This window comes from Coccinella septempunctata, chromosome 1 (assembly GCF_907165205.1).
Source record: "Coccinella septempunctata chromosome 1, icCocSept1.1, whole genome shotgun sequence".
Taxonomy (NCBI): Eukaryota; Metazoa; Arthropoda; class Insecta; order Coleoptera; family Coccinellidae; genus Coccinella; species Coccinella septempunctata.
The window spans coordinates 58,905,628-58,924,729 of NC_058189.1; the positions used below are offsets into that span (position 1 = coordinate 58,905,628).

The window sequence follows — 19,102 nt, forward strand, 5'->3', positions numbered from 1 at the left end:
GTTACTTGATTTTTCATGTAAAATTGAGGAATTTGTCATGGGCTCTCTACAAAAGTGGTATAGTTGATTAATATTACTTTGGGACCGTAACCTTTAGTTGCTGAGGATGATGTGAATATTGATGAAGTTATTTATCAATCCTTTTTTTAATAGGTATAAACTGGTTTAACTCGTTCAATTCGATTTTTTACCCTTTCAATGTATTTTGAGGTCACTGACATACGAGGATATATTTAAAAATTATTAGCCTACTCTACAACCATACGAAATTTCAATGTCAAAATATTTTATTACTCGACATATTCTCCTCTTAATGGGATACATTCATTACAGCGAACCTGCAACGTCTCTAAACCTTTTAAAAAAAATTTTTTTTCTTGCTGTGCAAACCAGACCTCCACAGCTTTTATAACCTCCTCGTTGGAAGCAAATTTACGACCTTTTAAACTTTTTTTCAGTTGAGGAATGAGATGATAGTCGGATGGAACCAAATCTGGTGAATAAGGGCGGTGTCAAACTCTAAATCACGAATTTTTTGCGGGGCAACATGAGATTTGTGTGCAGGGGCGTTGTCCTCCAAAAACAAAACACCTTTGGATAGGTTTCCGCGTCTTTTCTCTTGAATTTTTTCCCGTAGAGTGGTCAGTAATGTCGAATAGTAATTTCCGGTTATTGTTCTACTCTTATCCAAAAAATCAATCATGATTACTCCATGGCAATCCCAACACACTGAATCAAGAACTTTTCAGCAGATTTTTGGACACGAAACTTCTTAGGTCTTGGAGAACCAGAGTGTCAACATTCCATCGATTCTTGCTTTGTTTCTGGATCGTAGAAATGTACCCAAGTCTCATACATAGTACCAATTCGGTTTAAGAAGTCTACATCGTTTTCAAATCGAGCACAGATCGAACGCAATGCCCTTGCATGCTTTTGGTCAACATTGAAACATTTGGGGATCCATTTTGCAGCAATTTTTCCCATGTCCAAATTGACGTGAACTATAAAATGAACGCGTTCGTATGAAATATTCAGTGCTTCAGATATCCGTTTTAGCCCAATTCGACGGTCTGATAAAATCATGTCATGAACTGCATCGATACATTCGGGGGCTGACACAGAAACCGGGCCTTCCCGATCGGTCATCATCTTCAATGGAAAATTTACCTCTTTTGAAGTTGCAGTCCAATTTTCCGCGGTTACCAAGCATAACTTCGTAAATATGATTACCTCTTAACCCTTTTAAATGCAAGTACTTGATGATTGCTTGATACTCGAATTTTTCGATTTTCAGAATTTCGGTGGACATTTTCTTTCTTTTAATTTATTGCGTAACTCTGGTTTAATTTTTTAACCTCAAACTTCACACGGACACTTCTAATGAGTTATTGTTCGTTGTTATATTTTTTAATGCATGGAACTGGTCTAGGCTAACTAGATATCAATACATCCTCGTAAACATAATATATTCCCTGTATTTTTTACTCTTCAGTACGACAACTGAAAAAAGACAAATCAGGCACGATAGTAACCATCGTAAAAACTTTGTCACAATACGGCCGTCTCGAAAAGTTGAAAAGAGCCATAACAAGAATAAAACACGATGGCAACGAACTTGAAAAGGACTGGAGCCGGGAGAGCAAAAGAAAGAATTAGAATAAACCTCGTAAAATTGCCAGTTAATGAATGGACGGATACTGGAGAACTTGGGGGCGAAGATTTCCAAGACCTACCCCAAGTCTGTTTAATTTCACTCTTTATAAATACTTTCCCTTGACTTTCATCCTCATTCATTATTCCCCTCCTGACCCAGTGAGCTCTTCCTTAATAAGTGCTCGTCGGTCTCCTGGCATGCGCTTTGGCTTCAATTAGCATGCCAGCACGGGCCTTAATTACCTTCGGGAGTGCCGAAATCTTCTGGAGAAGAGGGTTCAAGGACGAGGTGCAATGACCTTTAAATTATCGAGGACGGGACCTCCGATGAAAGTAACGATTTTCTCAGCTTTGTCGGCCATTTGGAAACGTGATTTGATGGGAGAAAATATGGATTCTAGATAAAGGGTGTTATTTATACTCATTGACACGGAAATTGCACTAGGAGGGGATTTTTTGATGGGGGGATCCAAGATCTCGCACCATTTTTAAGGAAAATGGTTTTCTGGAATTTTTGGTATGGTAGATTTTGACAAAAATCGTTCGGCTGTAGTTTGCGAGATACAGAAGGTCGAAAATGAAGTGAAATTTTCTGCTCAGAATTGCTAACGATAAGAATTGACAAAATGTCTATTTATTGTGGAAATGCGATTCTCTGATACAATGTCACGCAAAGTATACAGGGTGAGCTGGAGAAACAAAAATACCTTAAGAATAACCATGACACTACACATCTGTGGATCTTTTAAACAGACTTGTATTCAGCCAAAGTATACACAATTTTTCGAATTTCACAGATACTTTTTAATTTTTGAACATCAAATTACTCGAAAACAGCGCATTATACGAGAAAATATGAGAATTTATATTATGTTTCATCTGAATCTAATCAACTTATATTTCAACTGAATATTTCCACAATCAGAATGATTTTAAAACAAGAGACAAAGAATTTCCTTCTAGTGAGACACCCAAAAAATTGGTGGCATTTGAGAATTTTATGTTTGAGTGAATTAATGGGAGAAGTTTACTACAGGATTTTCGATGAATATCATCGTAGAATAAGTTCCCGAAAATAGATTTTTCTATTTTTTATTTGACTAGGCCTATATACATTATAAATGTCTTAAGGTACCAATAAATACCTAATTGTTATTATTATATCCATGTAATAAGATGAACAGTCAGAAATACGTGCCAGTTGTCCTGTTAATTGTTTACTGATGTGAAATTTTTGTTCAAAGGTGAAGTTCATCATGACTTGAAACTTCCTTTAATTCCTTTTAATTTTACCTTTCACATTTTATTTTACAAAACGTTCAAGTATTCATTATACAGGGTCTTTCACGAGGAACCTCACCCATATTTATAGGGGAAACTACTGAACGTATTTTCATGAAATTCAGCACTTATAAGTATTTCACGATGCTGATGAAATCTAAAATATTTTCAAGGCATGAGCACCTCCGGTTTTTCCGGAAATGACGTCAACTTCCGTTTTTCAAATTAGAACACCATTTTTTTATTGCAGAAATAGATTCCTTACAAAATTTCAAGTTATTTTGATGTAACATTTTTCAGTTTTGGTTGGAAAATTCTCTCTGAGCGGGAAAATTCGAAAAAAAAATCGAAAATAGAGCTCCGCTGAAACAAGAATAACTTCGAGGTTTTTGGATGGAAAATTTTCCTTTTTGGGATTTTTCAAGATGTAAGATTGATGTATCCACTTCACAAATCGAAATCGCGATTCCTGATACAGGGGGTGAAAAAATCGCTTTCAATATTGCTCGCAATAGATTCAGCGTGTTCGAAAACCCATATTTTCATACCAAAAGTTCAAATATCTGGCCCCGTTTAGGAGAAAATAATATTTTTTGTTTTTCCGCTTTTCATTTTCGAGTTGACTTCGAAGAGCTCTCTGGAGTAAAATTCTCTATTGAAGCATTAACTTTTCGGTTTTCTAGACTCTTAGAAAAAATGCTATGCATTCCATATCCTAAGACGGTAATAGAACATTATAATTTTCAAACAGAGTAGAAAATAGGTCATTTTAGGGGGGTCTAACCCCTTGCTCATTTTTGACCCAAAAAATTGAGATTTTCGAAACAGAGTTTTTGTGCTAGGGTAGAAGCCTAGGCAACGCTGATCATAGAACCGGAAATCCCAATTGGATCTGATGAATATAACAGGAGATATCGTTTTTCAACAACCTGCATCTTTCAAACCGTGCTGATTCGGAAAAAATGGAAAAGGAAAAAAGTGTTTCAATTGACCTCTAGAATCTACTGTTGAAATATTTGTAGGAAGCAAAGATTCACTCTGTATAAGTATAATTTTTCTCTGATCTGAAATCTGAAAATTTAGGCTGGAATTCAGGGTGAATGAACTCTTCCAGTCTCGATCAAAAATAATTGACTTTATTTTTATACAGGACGCGGTTCTGATATATCCTCTTGTTGTGACGTTCTGCTAAAGGAAAACGCACTATAAGTGTATCAAATATTATTTCCTGTTTCAATTCTGTGTATGCAGAGTGGGTAAAAGATACAGTCCAAGTTTGTCAGAAAATAACGTTATATTTTAAAAGCCCTCTTGATTAAAAAAACCTATGTTAATTTTCCTTTAGCTGAAAGGACCCCAAGGGTTAAAATTTTCTTGAAATGGCTCAATTTTAGCCCTCATATATTCCCCAAATTTCAATCAGATCCTTCATCACTTTTATCATTCATCATTTTGTTTCTCGGATGTCAATGCGCCAATATGTGATATTGAAATTGCAATCAATGTGTTTGTTATCGTTAAATTTTTTCCATTTTCAAGTGTGAAATTGAAGTTGAAGTTACTCTCTACCGTGTTCCATTATAGCATCCCAAAATGGTAAGTAAATCGAAAATATTTTTATTGATTCCAAGATCTCCTTATAGTTTTTCAAACCTTCCATGAATTCCTTCTTGTTTTGATCAGGAAAATGAATTAATATTTCATACATGAATTGGTTAAAATATGCCAAACTTGATGATATCAAAAATATACTCAACTAAATAAACATTACGAATTCGTTCAAACATCAATAATATTATTCAATTTTTAATTGTATATATTCATCTTTATATTCACTGATAACAATAAATGAGAGACTTGGGTTCATATGGCATATTGATATCTTTGGTTTGAATTAAGGTTAGCTATATAATGGTAAAAAATTGCTTCAAATAATACGATTGTTTTCAATTCAAGTTACTGAAATGCATGCTCGACAATAATCAGAACATAATAGGAATACGAATGATATATCCCTCGACCTACAATCAATACTGTCAGAATCAAGAAATAGGTTTAATGAGTTTATTGCTAATTCTTGATGAAATAATAAATACCTACCGATGATCTTGAAAATATTTCAATCAAAATCGAATGAAAAAGTTAGAAGCTCATCTTTTTGGTGGTATTTTGCCATCTACTTAGCTATGAACATAAAATAATCGATGATTCCTTCTGAACAAGCTCCACTAGATAACCATTCATAAATTTCAGTCTGACATTATATCCCTCCATATTGGCCAAGCAGGCGTTCAAATGGGAAACTGCTGTTGGGAACTGTACTGTCTGGAACACGGAATCAATAAGGATGGTACAAGAAAAGAAAAAATCGAGGGAGATAGATGCTCTACATTTTTTACCGAAACAGATTGCGGTAGATTCGCGCCAAAAGCCATTTTTATCGATCTAGAACCCAGTGTGATAGGTAAGTTCAAAATGAAATTCTTCCATAGAGGCAAATGTATTTGGGAGTGAATAGAATAACCTCCTACCAGTTCAAGTCATCCTATTGGCATATATTATTACCCACCACAGATAGAAGTGTTTCAATATCTTTTTTTCATTTTTGTTGCTTTTATTCATAATTTAAAGTTATCCGACTTTTCCCAGATTCCGTGAAAACTGGTCAAATGAAAGGGCTGTATCATCCAGATCAGATGATCACCCATAAAGAAGATGCAGCAAACAATTTCGCCAGAGGCCATTATTCAATAGGAAAAGAAGTTATAGATCCAGTCATGGACTGCATAAGGAAAGTAGCAAGCAAATGTGAAAGCCTTCAAGGCTTCATGATATTCCGTTCATTCGGAGGAGGCACAGGATCAGGATTCACGTCTCTCCTTCTCACCAAGTTGAACGAGGAATACTCAAAGGCCAGCAAGTTAGAATTCTCTGTCTATCCTTCACCAAGAGTTTCCACGAGCATTGTGGAACCTTACAATGCCATTTTTACAACCCACACTAACCTAGAAACCTCTACGTGTACGTTTATAATGGATAACGAAGCAACTTTCGACCTCTGTTATAAAAAATTGGGGATAGAGCGGCCAAATTATGTGAACTTGAACCGGTTGATAGCGCAGGTTGTTTCTTCAACGACCACATCCCTGAGGTAAGCTGAAATTGTATTTTCATCACTAGCAAATCCATGAAGACCATAACCAACTATTTCTTTCAGATTCAATGGATCCCTTAACGTTGATCTGAACGAGTTCGAAACTAATCTGATACCGTTTCCCAGAATCCATTTTCCGCTCGTTTCATACGCACCCATACCGTCCAAAGACGGTTTTCACAATAACTATAATACTGTACAAATCACTCAGGATTGTTTCTCCGGAGATAACAAGATGGTGAAGTGCAACAACAAAAACGGGAAGTACATGGCGTGCTGTTTATTGTATAGAGGAGATATCATCCCATCCGATGTAAATAAGGCCCTGGCAACCATCAAAATGTCGGTGGATTTCGTAGATTGGTGTCCAACAGGATTCAAAATAGGGATAAACACACAGCCTCCGATGGTTATACCTGATGGAGATACGTGCAAAGTGAGTACTAGTTGAAAAAGCTGGTAAAGTAAAAAAGGGTTGATAAATGACCAAATCATCATTAGACACAGAAGTACATCTGTCACGAAAAGTAAGGTTACAGTTTATTAAAACGTTCTTTCTGTTCCTCAGACACCAAGAGCTGTAGCAGCACTTTCTAATACAACAGCTATAGTCGAGGCATGGTCATCTCTGAACCACAAATTCGATCTTATGTATCATAAGAGGGCGTTTGTCCATTGGTGAGTAGTGTTTTCTTCTTTCAAATGAGGTATTATGGTGAAAGCCTTCTGTCGATTTTCTCCTTTTTAAAATTTCTTCATACACATCATGGTTCTGCATGGTTGAGCTAACATGATCCATGAATGCCTTCAGGACTTGAAGTTAGGTTTTCATAAAGCTTCTCTTGATATGATTATAGGTATGTTGGTGAAGGGATGGAGGAAGGTGAATTTTGCGAAGCAAGAGAAGACTTGGCCGCCCTAGAGAAAGATTATGAAGAATTGTCAAGGAATTATGAAGATGATGTAGAAAACGAAGCTTTATCCATGGAGTATTAGTTTTTTCACACCACGTTCACATAATTTTATCATGAGTGTTTTGTCGTTGTTGAACATTCTTGTTGTTTGTGAGTGATATTTTTTATATTTTATTTCGATTTTGAATATTAATAAATTTGAGATATACGATTTCAGTCGAGCCTTCAGTTTTATTTCTACTACACGTATTTTCGAATCCTAATAGAAATATAAGAAATAGAACCAACAAGGTTGGTCAGCATCAAGTTCTTCCCATAAGAAAAAGCCAGGGTTGGTTAAGGTTCAAGTTCGATATTGGGCAAAATCCACCAGACATCTGTCAAAAGAAATATACATACCTACCTAACAAACTAAAATACAACGGTCAAAAATTGAAGAGAATAATTTAAGTAAATAATATACAGTATGGTTCAATAAAAATTTAACACCTCGGTTTTTCGGCTTTGAAAGCAAAATGTAGAACCCCTCAATTTTCGAATCGAGGTGGAATAATTTTTCCGCTCTTTGCATCAACGAAACTGCAACCCCCTAGCGGGGGTGAGCACAACCCTTCGATTTTGAATAGAGATAGGGGTATTGTTATACCTCATATCGAAGATAATAACGAGTGCAATCTGATCCTGAAATTTCGCTTCAAATTTTCCATCGATAACGAAATGACAGTTAGAATAATGTAAGAGTACTTACTTTTATGCTTATACGAAGATCTATTGATATCTAGTTAGCCTAGACCAGTTCCATGCATAAAAAAATATTGCGATACCATAGCAACGAACAATAACTCATTAGGAGTGTCAGTGCGAAGTTTGTGGTCGAAAAAGTAAACCAGAGTTACGCAATAAATTAAAAGAAAGAAAATATCCACCGAAATGGTGAAAGTCGAGAAATTGGAGTATCGAGCCATCATCAAGTATCTGTATTTAAAAGGGTTAAGAGGTAAGCAGATTTACGAAAATATGCTTGATACCCTAAGTGATTAATGTCCTTCGTATGCGAGCGTGAAAAATTTGACTGCAAGCTTCAAAAGAGGTAAATTTTCCATTGAAGATGATGACCGATCCGGAAGGCCAGTTTCTGTGTCAATACCCGAAAATATCGATGTACTTACTTCATGACATGATTTTATCAGACCGTCTAATTGGGCTAAAACGGATATCTGAAGCACCGAATATTTCATACGAACGCGTTCATCATATAGTTCATGTCAATTTGGACATGAGAAAAATTGCTGCAAAATGGATCCCCAAATGTTTGAATGTTGACCAAAAGCGTGAAAGGGTAGAAGCATCGCGTTTGATCTGTGCTCGATTTGAAATCGATGTAGACTTCTTGAACCGAATTGTTACTATGGATGAGACTTGGGTACATTTCTACGATCCAGAAACAAAGCAACAATCGATGGAATGGCGACACTCTGGTTCTCCAAGACCTGAGAAGTTTCGTGTCCAAAAATCTACTGGAAAATTTCTTGCTTCAGTTTTTTGGGATTGCCGTGCAGTAATCATGATTGACTTTTTGGATTAGGGTAGAACTATAACCGGAGATTACTATTCGACATTACTGACCACTCTACAGGAAAAATATTGAAGAGAAAAGACGCGGAAAGCTATACAAAGATGTTCTGTTTTTGCAGGACAACGCCCCTGCACACAAATCTGCCATGCCATGTCCCCCTTATTCACCAGATTTGGCTCCATCCGATTATCATCTCTTTCCTCAAATGAAAAAAAGTTTAAAAGGTCGTAAATTTTCTTCCAACGAGGAGGTAATAAAAGCTTTGGAGGTCTGGTTTGCAGAGCAAGAAGAAACAAATTTTTTTTTGAAAGGTCTAGAGACGTTGCAGGTTCGCTGTAATAAATGTATCCAATTAAGAGGAGAATACGTTGAGTTCTAAAATATTTTGACATTGAAATTTTGTTTGGTTCTATAGTAGGCTAAGAATTTTTCAATATATCCTCGTAGTCAAAAATCTCTTAAATCTGGAAAATCGAGTTGTTGAGTTTTCGTTGGACCACACTGTATAAATGGAAATAGAAAAATATGTTGGAACGAAAAGAAACAACAAGCCTTCCGAAGCAACCTATACATCTCTGAAGCCAAGCCGGTATACCACTTTCGTGACAATTTTCGGCAATTCCACATCCCAAGACATGGCAACGTACTTTGCCATGTCACCCTTAATATCATTTCTATCCGCATCTCATTTTCCAGGATGGCGTGGCGCTGCTCGAATTCAAATTCGCCATTCCAATTTTATTTGCCATCGTCTCCGTAAATACGAGACAGGGGACATGTATTGTTGGAGGGAATGCAAATTTTTCTCTCGCAGGCGAATTTCCACTGCCTTCGGTGAAAATTCCAAAGAAAAGAAATACTACAATTCTGGAAGGGATATGTGAGACCCGCGCAGGGCAAATCGAAGGGTGGGAAATTCACTCCTCTACAAGATTTTCTTTCTTTCCTTCTTTTCTTATGTATGCGACGCAAGCCTCCCTTGGCCGCCTTCACATGTTCACATACGATACGCTGACGGTGGAGGGTGTGCCTTGTGGGGGTGTGACCGCCCCTCACCGCTCTATCTGGGCCCAGGAACCGATATCATCGGAATCGACATAAAAATGGCGCAAAACTGCTACAAATGTCTTTTTATGACCGTATCTGCTCGCTTCCAAGAAATGGATGGCTTCTTCCAGTGCTTTCGAACATTATTGATTGGGAGTTTCATTCAGAATTAGAATGTTATTCATGGGAAAGTAATGTTTGGATGTTATGTAACAGATAGATTGATTCACTTGAAGTTTATAAAACTGTAACAATTCCTTTCGAGAGGTACCACTTTTAAACATATAGGTACACGTGTATGTGTTTTTTGGGATACTTTAATCCCAACCCTCTGTATTACTGTATGTATGACAAACGGTCATATTCCATTCTATTCTCTTGAGTGATACCCCTTCAATAATCGGAAATATAGAAAATGGAGCCTAGTTTTCGGTAATTCTTTCATAGAACATAACTACTATCCAAAATATCCAGGAGTTAACCTGGGTTCCTGATTTAATTTCAAAGCGCACTTAGAAAATTAGGAATAATATGCTGCACAAACTAGCTGGTACTTCATGGGATGCTGATGCAACTACTCTTCAAACGGCAGCCCTAGCTTTGGTTTCTTCGGCTGCTGAATATTGTTACCCCGTTTGGGTTAATAGTGCTCATGTGCCAAAAATTGATGCACAGCTAAATCTTTCTATGAGAATTATTACTGAAACTATTAGATCTTCACCTATTCAATGCTTACTGGAGTTATAAATTCCTGGAATAAATTTTACTCCTTTCTCGACTCATTTCCAATTCTGTACTATATTCCACAAAATATGATTTCTAGACTGAAATCTCGTAAACCCTTATGGTCCAACTCTTTCCTTGATTCGAATGTGAGGGACAATGACATTTGGCATTGTGAATGGAATACGTGCACAATTTTCAACCAAGAATTAGTTAGTGATTCCTCGAATAGAGAGAGTTCCTGGTTTTGATCTTCCCAGGAAAATATGGTGTATTCTGAATCGTATAAAAACAGGTCATGGACGATGCAATACGAAGATGTATTGATATCTAGTTAGCCTAGGCCACTTCCATGCATAAAAAAAATATCGCGTTACCATAACAACGAACAATAACTCATTAAAAGTGTCAGTGTGAAGTTTGAGATCAAAAAAGTAAGCCAGAGTTACGCAATAAATTTAAAAAAAAAGATGTCCATACCGAAATTGTGAAAATAGAAAATTGAAGTATCGAGCCATCATCAAGTATCTGTATTTAAAAAGGTGAAGAGGTAAGCAGATTTACGAAGATATGCTTAATACCCTTGGTGATCAATGTCCTTCGTATGCGACCGTGAAAAATTGGACTGGAAGCTTCAAAAGAGGTTAATTTTCTATTGAAGATGATGATCGATCGGGAAGGCCAGTTTCTGTGTCAGTCCCCGAAAATATCGATGCAGTTCATGACATGATTTTATCAGACCGTCGAATTGGGCTAAAACAGATATCTGAAGCACTGAATATTTCATACCAACGCGTTCATCATATAGTTCACGTCAATTTGGACATGAGAAAAATTGCTGCAAAATGGATCCCCAAATGTTTGAATGATCAAAAGCGTGCAAGGGTAGAAGCATCACGTTCGATCTGTGCTCGATTTGACAACGATGTAGACTTCTTAAACCGAATTGTTACTATGGATGAGAGTTGGGTACAATTCTACGATCCAGAAGCAAAGTAACAATCGATGGTTCTCCAAGACCTAAGAAGTTTCGTGTCCAAAAATCTGCTGGAAAAGTTCTTGCTTCAGTTTTTTTGGATTGCCATGTAGTAGTCATGATTGATTTTTTGGATAAGCGTAGATCAATAATCGGAGATTATTATTCGACATTACTGACCACTCTACGGGAAAAAATTGAAGAGAAAAGACGCGAAAAGCTATCCAAAGGTGTTTTGTTTTTGCAGGACAACGCCCCTGCACATAAATCTCCTGTTGCCATGTAAAAAATTCGTGATTTAGGGTTTGAATTACTAGAACACTCCCCTTATTCACCAGATTTGACTCCATCCGATTATCATCTCTTTCCTCAACTGAAAAAAGTTTAAAAGGTCGTAAATTTTCTTTCAACGAGGAAATAATAAAATCTGTGGAGGTCTGGTTTACCTACAGAGCAAGAAGAAACATTTTTTTTAAAGGTCTAGAGACGTTGCAGGTTCGCTGTAAAAAATGTATCCAATAAAGAGGAGAATCTGTTGAGTAATAAAATATTTTGCTTTTTCGATGGAATTCAGTTTGAAGCCCTAGTTGTGAATGCGGGGAACCAGAAAAAAACCATGAATAATCTGGTTAATCATTGTCCCATTTATATATTTCAGGAAGGAAAGGATTAATTTTTGGAGTGCAAGATGTTCTTCAATATAAAATATTTCATCTTATTTGGTTAAAAGTTTCATTTCTCACAATCCGCTACTCTCATCGGGAGAAAGGGTCTTTTACTGGGGTTTTTCCCTAAGCTCTTGTATTACACGAAAAAATTGTATGGTACGTCATTATGCTAACCTCTGCCGAAACTATATCTTATACACATGCTATAATTATTGTTTGATGTTGAAAATTGTAATGCTCTTTATCAAAAGAACAAATGTATACCCCTTTAGGTCAGAATTCCGCGTACTATCTCCATATAATCGATAGCACCCAACAAACTCCCAGCAAATGATCATTATTCTTAGGCATCATCGCCCACACAACAACGAAATATCATGCTCTCCGTTTGGGCAGGTGTTAACAATTTGACACTCAACGCATTATAAATTTCAGGGTGTGTGAAAGTAGGTGTTACATGAATAAATATGCCCTGCACACGAACGGTCCCAACATCTGAGCTTTCAAGTTCAACAATTCGAATTACGCCTCGAATATAAAAAATGCGACAACAATAAAGCTTCTAGCATGAACCGACTTCCTACATGCACTTGTGTGCCTTACAATAAATTAAAACTGTCCAAGAGTATGTACTAATGTGGAATGTAGTTGCGTACTTTTCTGGTGTATGTAACCTAAATGTTTCATTGTTGCTACACATGCTTACATTGATATATTCGGATTCATATACAGCGGGGCTATGAAATGAAGCGACAACGAAAGAGATAGAAGGGCTGAAACGAAACCTTCAATAATTGTCAAATAACCTCATTGTTGGAGAGAAAATTCAGGCATTTATGCAAGTTCATGAACTGGTGCCTGTTGAACAACAGCGGTTATTAGCTCACAGTGTACAGGGTGGGCAAACTTCGTTGTCTATTGAAGGGATCTCGAGAACAATAGCAGCTAGAAGAAAACGGACGACACATTCTTTTTTCTTGACTAATCCAAAACTGAAAACAGATCCAGCCTTACGTTCATAAATTTTGAGTTATGAACGAAATTGTCATTTTCAATGAAGCTGAATAACTGGCTTATTTGAACTCGTATTCGAAATTAGTTGTTACATTCTATAGGCACTTTTTTATGAGGAATTCGAATATGATATTAATAAATTTTTTGATCCAGTCATTTTCGAGATTTCTGATTTTTCAAATGTAAACTATAGTTGAAAGTTCTTTCATTCTGCTGCAATTTTTTTGCTGATTTCAAAAATGTATCATAAGTCGCTATTCACATGAATATAACATGAGAAAAAAAATTTAATACTTTTTCCTGCTTTTCCATTCAGTGTTGAATTTTCAGTAGGCTGGCGTAACCATAGCGACTGTAGAAAATGCATTATGGTGAACTTCACATAATCCTATGTGAACTCCTTCTGTTATAGGAATCACCGACAGTCGATTCTTCTATATATCGATATCGAGATCGATATCTTTTAAAAGAGAGTAGAAGACTTTCATCTGATTATTAAAGAAGAAAATTTATTCAATTATCGTTTTTCTATTGATGAAAGAAGCAAAGAGTCAGTAATATAAATAAAATACGATAGCTATCTATAATTATAATTTTTACAGAAGTAAGATGATGAAAAATAGGTACTTCTGTCAACGGTACTGTTTGAATTATGAACCATCGTAAGATAAGCATACCAAACATCGCGAGAACAAACGATGGCAAATTAATTATCGAAATATTTATTCAGCAATCCGTGATTTCAATCATAGAGGCTCAGGTTCACAAAATATAATGCATATTCAACGGTTGCTATGGTAAGCCAGCCTACTTATAATTCAACAGAAAATCGAAAAGCAGGAAAAAGTATTGAATTTTTTTCTCGTATAACATTCATGTGAATAGCGACATATGATACTTTTATGAAATCAGCAAAAAAATTCCAGCAAGATGAAAGAACTTTCAACTATAGTTTACATTTGAAGAATCAAAAATCCCCGTCGTATCTCGAAAATGACTGTATCAAAAAATTTAATAATATCATATGCAAATTCCTCATAAAAAATTGCCTGTAGAATGCAACAACAGATTTCGAATACGAGTTCAAATAAGCGAGTTATTCGGCTTCATTGAAAATGACAATTTTCGTTCATAACTCAAAATCTATGACCGTTAGGCTGGATCTGTTTTCAGATTTGGAATAGTCAGGAAAAAAGAGCTCGAGAATGTCATTCGTTTTCTTCTAGCTGCTATAGTTTTCGAGATCGAGTAGACAACGAATTTTGGCCACCCTGTACAGGGAAAACCTAGGTTTGTCAATTCGCGAATTCAATTACCGTTGAGGGCGCTGCGAAATGAAAACAAACTTTGACGTTTGTCAGTAGGTACTCTTTTCGAGATTTGTACGGCCTAACAGAGTTTTTCTAGTAAATCAAGATATTTATCGGAATTATCGTTAGTGAATTGATTGATTTAGTTTTTTAAAGATAAATCAACATTCTTTGGAAATATTTCATTTGAAAACATGAATTGAATTGTGGAATAAAATCGAGCGATGATATTGGTGATCCACTGTACCTAGACACAAAATCCTATTATTTCACAGGTTATTTTTTGAATTACACCTAGCTAATAATGTTGAGGCAGCATATACTGAGTTTGTGAAGTTTCTATTTAAAGTATTTCAATTCCATGTTATGATATAGAGGTATTCCTCATACTGAAATCTCAAGAGTCATAAATATGATTCAGCTCATGGAACAAGTTCTACAGAGAAAAAGCATTCATTTGGAAGTATGAAAATTATGAAATTGTATTTCTAAATCGTCAATTGAATTTAGCAGAAAACTCGCAATGAAAAATCGTTTAACCTAACTCCTGCCAGTTGAAAGCACTGGTATAAGTACTTTTTCCAATATTTTTTTGGAATCAATATTTCTATTCAGAAACCCAGACAATAATCCCAATATAACTTCTCCAAATAATAATTATAATACTTTTTGGATTCGCCAATTACGAAACGTTCTTTTGAATTAGGCATTTTACCATAGAGAAAAGTCTCTGCATTTCACAGACTTTACACATTCTCCAAAGGCTAAAAGCACAAAATCCTTAATCCTTCGAATATGCAGTAATCCCAGTTTGTCCATACTGTATATCGCAATATTTGAATACGTGGCTCGCACAATTCCCAGAATGCTCGGTGATCGCGGTCTATCATCAGAGTCCCATAAATAGCGAAACAAAACTAATTTGTCGGTTTCCAACATAATTGTTCACCGGTGGAATTCAGACAATTCGATTTCTAGTCGTTTCAGCAAGAGTGGTCGCTTGTAAATGTTACACCATTCCGTGAAAAACTTTCAACATGAAATATTACCCTGTATAATACCCGACGCCTAGAATGCCTTCGATTGAATTTTTCATTTGCACGCAAATTGCACAGGAATGTGTGTGTCTGTGGCCAGACAATTTTTTTCATTTCGGACAACCGGATCCAAACAGGATGACACATTGTTGGGTTTGCTTAAAACTATACAATCTGAAATTATATTGAGGTTGTAATTCGACAAGCTATATGATGTAATATATAATTCATTGTTCGATTGTTCTACTTGAGTATTTTCATGATAAGAATTTCAAATTTTTTACTGAAAATTGATTCAGGATGTCAATGCCTGTATTCAAATCACTGTAGCTGCTAAAGAAGAGATATTCAAAGTAAAAAATAATCTAGATGAGGTATATATTCGAAATATCGAGGAATTCGTTGTTTATTTGGAATCAATGCAAACAAAGGCTTAAAAGATCTTTCTGAAGATACACTGCGCAAAAAAATTAACGCACATTATGGAAATCTCAAATTTATTCTACAATTGAAGGTGTTCTCAATGATAATTATTTTTATCAGAATTATGCATGCATATGTTATCCACTTTCAACGATTTTCTTCAATACAGATGTTTTTTCCCAGCAGGAATAAGAAAAGATGATATTATCAGATTTTGAATGAATTGGCTCCATTCTAAAATCAGTTGTTCTCGATCAATTCTAGTGATCAATAGTTTTTCTTTCGTTTGATTTTCTACACTCGATCGCTATGCAACGCGAAACACGCAATTTGACCCAAGAGGAATGTGCCCAAGCGATAGTTTTGCGAGAAGAAGGGTGGACATACACAAGAATTGCAGAAAGGTTTGGAGTTTCCCATACAAGTGTGTCCAGAATGTTGCAGCGATTCAGGGATAGCATAACCATTGGGAAAAGGCCGATCGGGAAAGAGTTCTCTTCACAGATGAGTTTAGATTATACCTCTACCATTGTGATCGACGTTCCCTTGTATACAGACGTCCACATGAAAGATATGACCGTGGTGATGTTAGCTCCCGGCCGGCCAGCTCCAAAACGACTATTCCACCACGGTCAATACCGTATCTACCGTATCGATGCTGCAATCGATTAATTTTTTCCCCCATTTAGAATAGGATGCTGAAGCGAATGATTTAATATATGCAGAGAAGGATGAACTGATTTCAAATTACGTTTTTCTCTTCTTCTATTCGCAATATTTGAACTCCAAGGATCAAAATAATACGTTATACTGTCTATGACGAAGCGCATGTTTCTCTGTTAGTTTAAAATGGCCGGCCAAGAAAATTGATATAAAGGGTGTATAAAGGAATGTTTCAGATGTAGTAGGAAAAATTTTCGTTTCATTCTGACACTTCTAGACCCCCAGCTCCAAGAATCGAAACGAACCTATATTCTGTCTATCACGGAGCGGATGTTCCCCCTTTTTTTTCGACAGTTTAAAATGGCCGGCCAAGAAAATTGATATAAAGGGTGTATAAAGGAATGTTTCAGATGTACTAGGAAAAATTTTCGTTTCATTCTGACACTTCTAGACCCCCAGCTCCAAGAATCGAAACGAACCTATATTCTGTCTGTTACGGAGCGGATGTTTCTATTTTTTTTCTATAGTTTAAAATGGCCGGCCATGAAAATTGATATAAAGGGTGTATAGAGGAATGTGTCAGATGTACTAGGAAAAATTTTCGTTTCATTCTGACACTTCTAGACCCCCAGCTCCAAGAATCGAAACGAACCTATATTCTGTCTATCACGGAGCGGATGTTCCCCATTTTTTTTCGATAGTTTAAAATGGCCGGCCAAAGAAATTGATATAAAGGGTGTATAGGGGAATGTTTCAGATGTACTAGGAAAAATTCTCGTTTCATTCTGACACTTCTAGACCCCCAGCTCCAAGAATCGAAACGAACCCATATTCTGTCTATCACGGAGCGGATGTTCCCCATTTTTTTTTCGATAGTTTAAAATGGCCGGCCATGAAAATTGATATAAAGGGTGTATAGAGGAATGATTCAGATGTACTAGGAAAAATTTTCGTTTCATTCTGACACTTCTAGACCCCCAGCTCCAAGAATCGAAATGAACCTATATTCTGTCTATCACGGAGCGGATGTTCCCCATTTTTTTTCGATAGTTTAAAATGGCCGGCCAAAGAAATTGATATAAAGGGTGTATAGGGGAATGTTTCAGATGTACTAGGAAAAATTCTCGTTTCATTCTGACACTTCTAGACCCCCAGCTCCAAGAATCGAAACGAACCCATATTCTGTCTATCACGGAGCGGATGTTCCCCATTTTTTTTTCGATAGTTTAAAATGGCCGGTCATGAAAATTGATATAAAGGGTGTATAGAGGAATGTTTCAGATGTACTAGGAAAAATTTTCGTTTCATTCTGACACTTCTAGACCCCCAGCTCCAAGAATCGAAACGAACCTATATTCTGTCTGTTACGGAGCGGATGTTTCTATTTTTTTTCTATAGTTTAAAATGGCCGGCCAAGAAAATTGATATAAAGGCTGTATAAAGGAATGTTTCAGATGAACTAGGAAAAACTTTCGTTTCATTCTGACACTTCTAGACCCCCAGCTCCAAGAATCGAAACGAACCTATATTCTGTCTCTTACGGAACGGATGTTCTGTATTTTTTTTTCGATAGTTTAAAATGGCCGGCAAAGAAAATTGATATAAAGGGTCTATAGAGGAATGTTTCAGATGTACTAGGAAAAATTTTCGTTTCATTCTGACACTTCTAGACCCCCAGCTCCAAGAATCGAAACGAACCTATATTCTGTCTATCACGGAGCGGATGTTCCCCATTTTTTTTTCGATAGTTTAAAATGGCCGGCCAAGAAAATTGATATAAAGGGTGTATAAAGGAACGTTTCAGATGTACTAGGAAGAATTGAGTGCCTGCCATTTTCACGAAGTCTTTACACCCTATCAGCTCAGGGATTTCAATCGAATTATTATATTTCATATAATATCAATGAAAGCTCACCTTTTTGAAATGTTTTATAGGTAGTGAGCCATAAACAACTTAAGATAGTCCAGCTGTTTCATATAACTGCACTCAATTGTTTAGGCCTATCAAAAAAATATCCACAATTCATTTGAAAGAAGATACGTATTGTAATTTTTGGAAGCGATTGTCGAAGACATTTGGGATATACGATATACCTTGAAGATTCTTCTGAAACTGGATTTAAAAAACTTCGAGTCCGAGTAGAGAAGTAGTTTTTATAAACATTTGAGGGTACTATAGGGCAACAAGTGCATCTAATCTATCCCTCCTCCCTCTCCTAGTTGCCATCGCTTTTAGGGCTGGCAGTTGATATGGCGTACTTCTAGCTGTCTGGTGCCTGGTCGATAAGGGCGTTCCCGTCACTGGGGGGTCCAATCTCTAACTTAATAATAACTCACTTCTGCGGATACCGTACATACTTGAAGTGCTTATCATCTATTTTGAATGGAAGCTGTAGCTGTATGTGCCCATGTTTGATGATACCAAACAGTATCATACTCTTTGATGATACGGCAGAACTTCATAGTTCATCGTCGTTCTGGTATCTTTTACTTCATTCTACTATCCGAACTATTCCTCAATTTTATCTCCTTGGCCGCCCTTTGGAAAATCCGATAAACCAAGGGTAACATTCACTGAATCGTGTCAGAATGAAATGAAAATTTTTCCTAGTACATCTGAAACATTCCTCTATACACCCTTTATATCAATTTTCATGGCCGGC

General features: G+C 36.4%; 1 protein-coding gene across 1 annotated transcript; it reads left to right on the plus strand.

Moving 5' to 3' along the window:
- Nucleotides 1–4,371: 4,371 nt before the first annotated feature.
- LOC123313802 (tubulin alpha-3 chain-like) lies at nucleotides 4,372–7,218 on the plus strand. The gene is made up of 6 exons (XM_044898830.1): nucleotides 4,372–4,530; nucleotides 5,188–5,398; nucleotides 5,584–6,085; nucleotides 6,152–6,524; nucleotides 6,657–6,766; nucleotides 6,946–7,218. The coding sequence occupies exons 1-6, from the start codon at nucleotides 4,528–4,530 to the stop codon at nucleotides 7,082–7,084; spliced, it is 1,338 nt and encodes a 445-aa protein (XP_044754765.1). The 5' UTR covers nucleotides 4,372–4,527; the 3' UTR covers nucleotides 7,085–7,218.
- Nucleotides 7,219–19,102: the final 11,884 nt, after the last annotated feature.

Bases quoted from the DNA above. Each gene is read 5' to 3' on its own strand.
- LOC123313802 (XM_044898830.1), top strand. The intron at 5,399-5,583 runs GTAAGTTCAAAA...GACTTTTCCCAG, and splicing joins TCTAGAACCCAGTGTGATAG to ATTCCGTGAAAACTGGTCAA. The intron at 6,525-6,656 runs GTGAGTACTAGT...TCTGTTCCTCAG, and splicing joins CTGATGGAGATACGTGCAAA to ACACCAAGAGCTGTAGCAGC.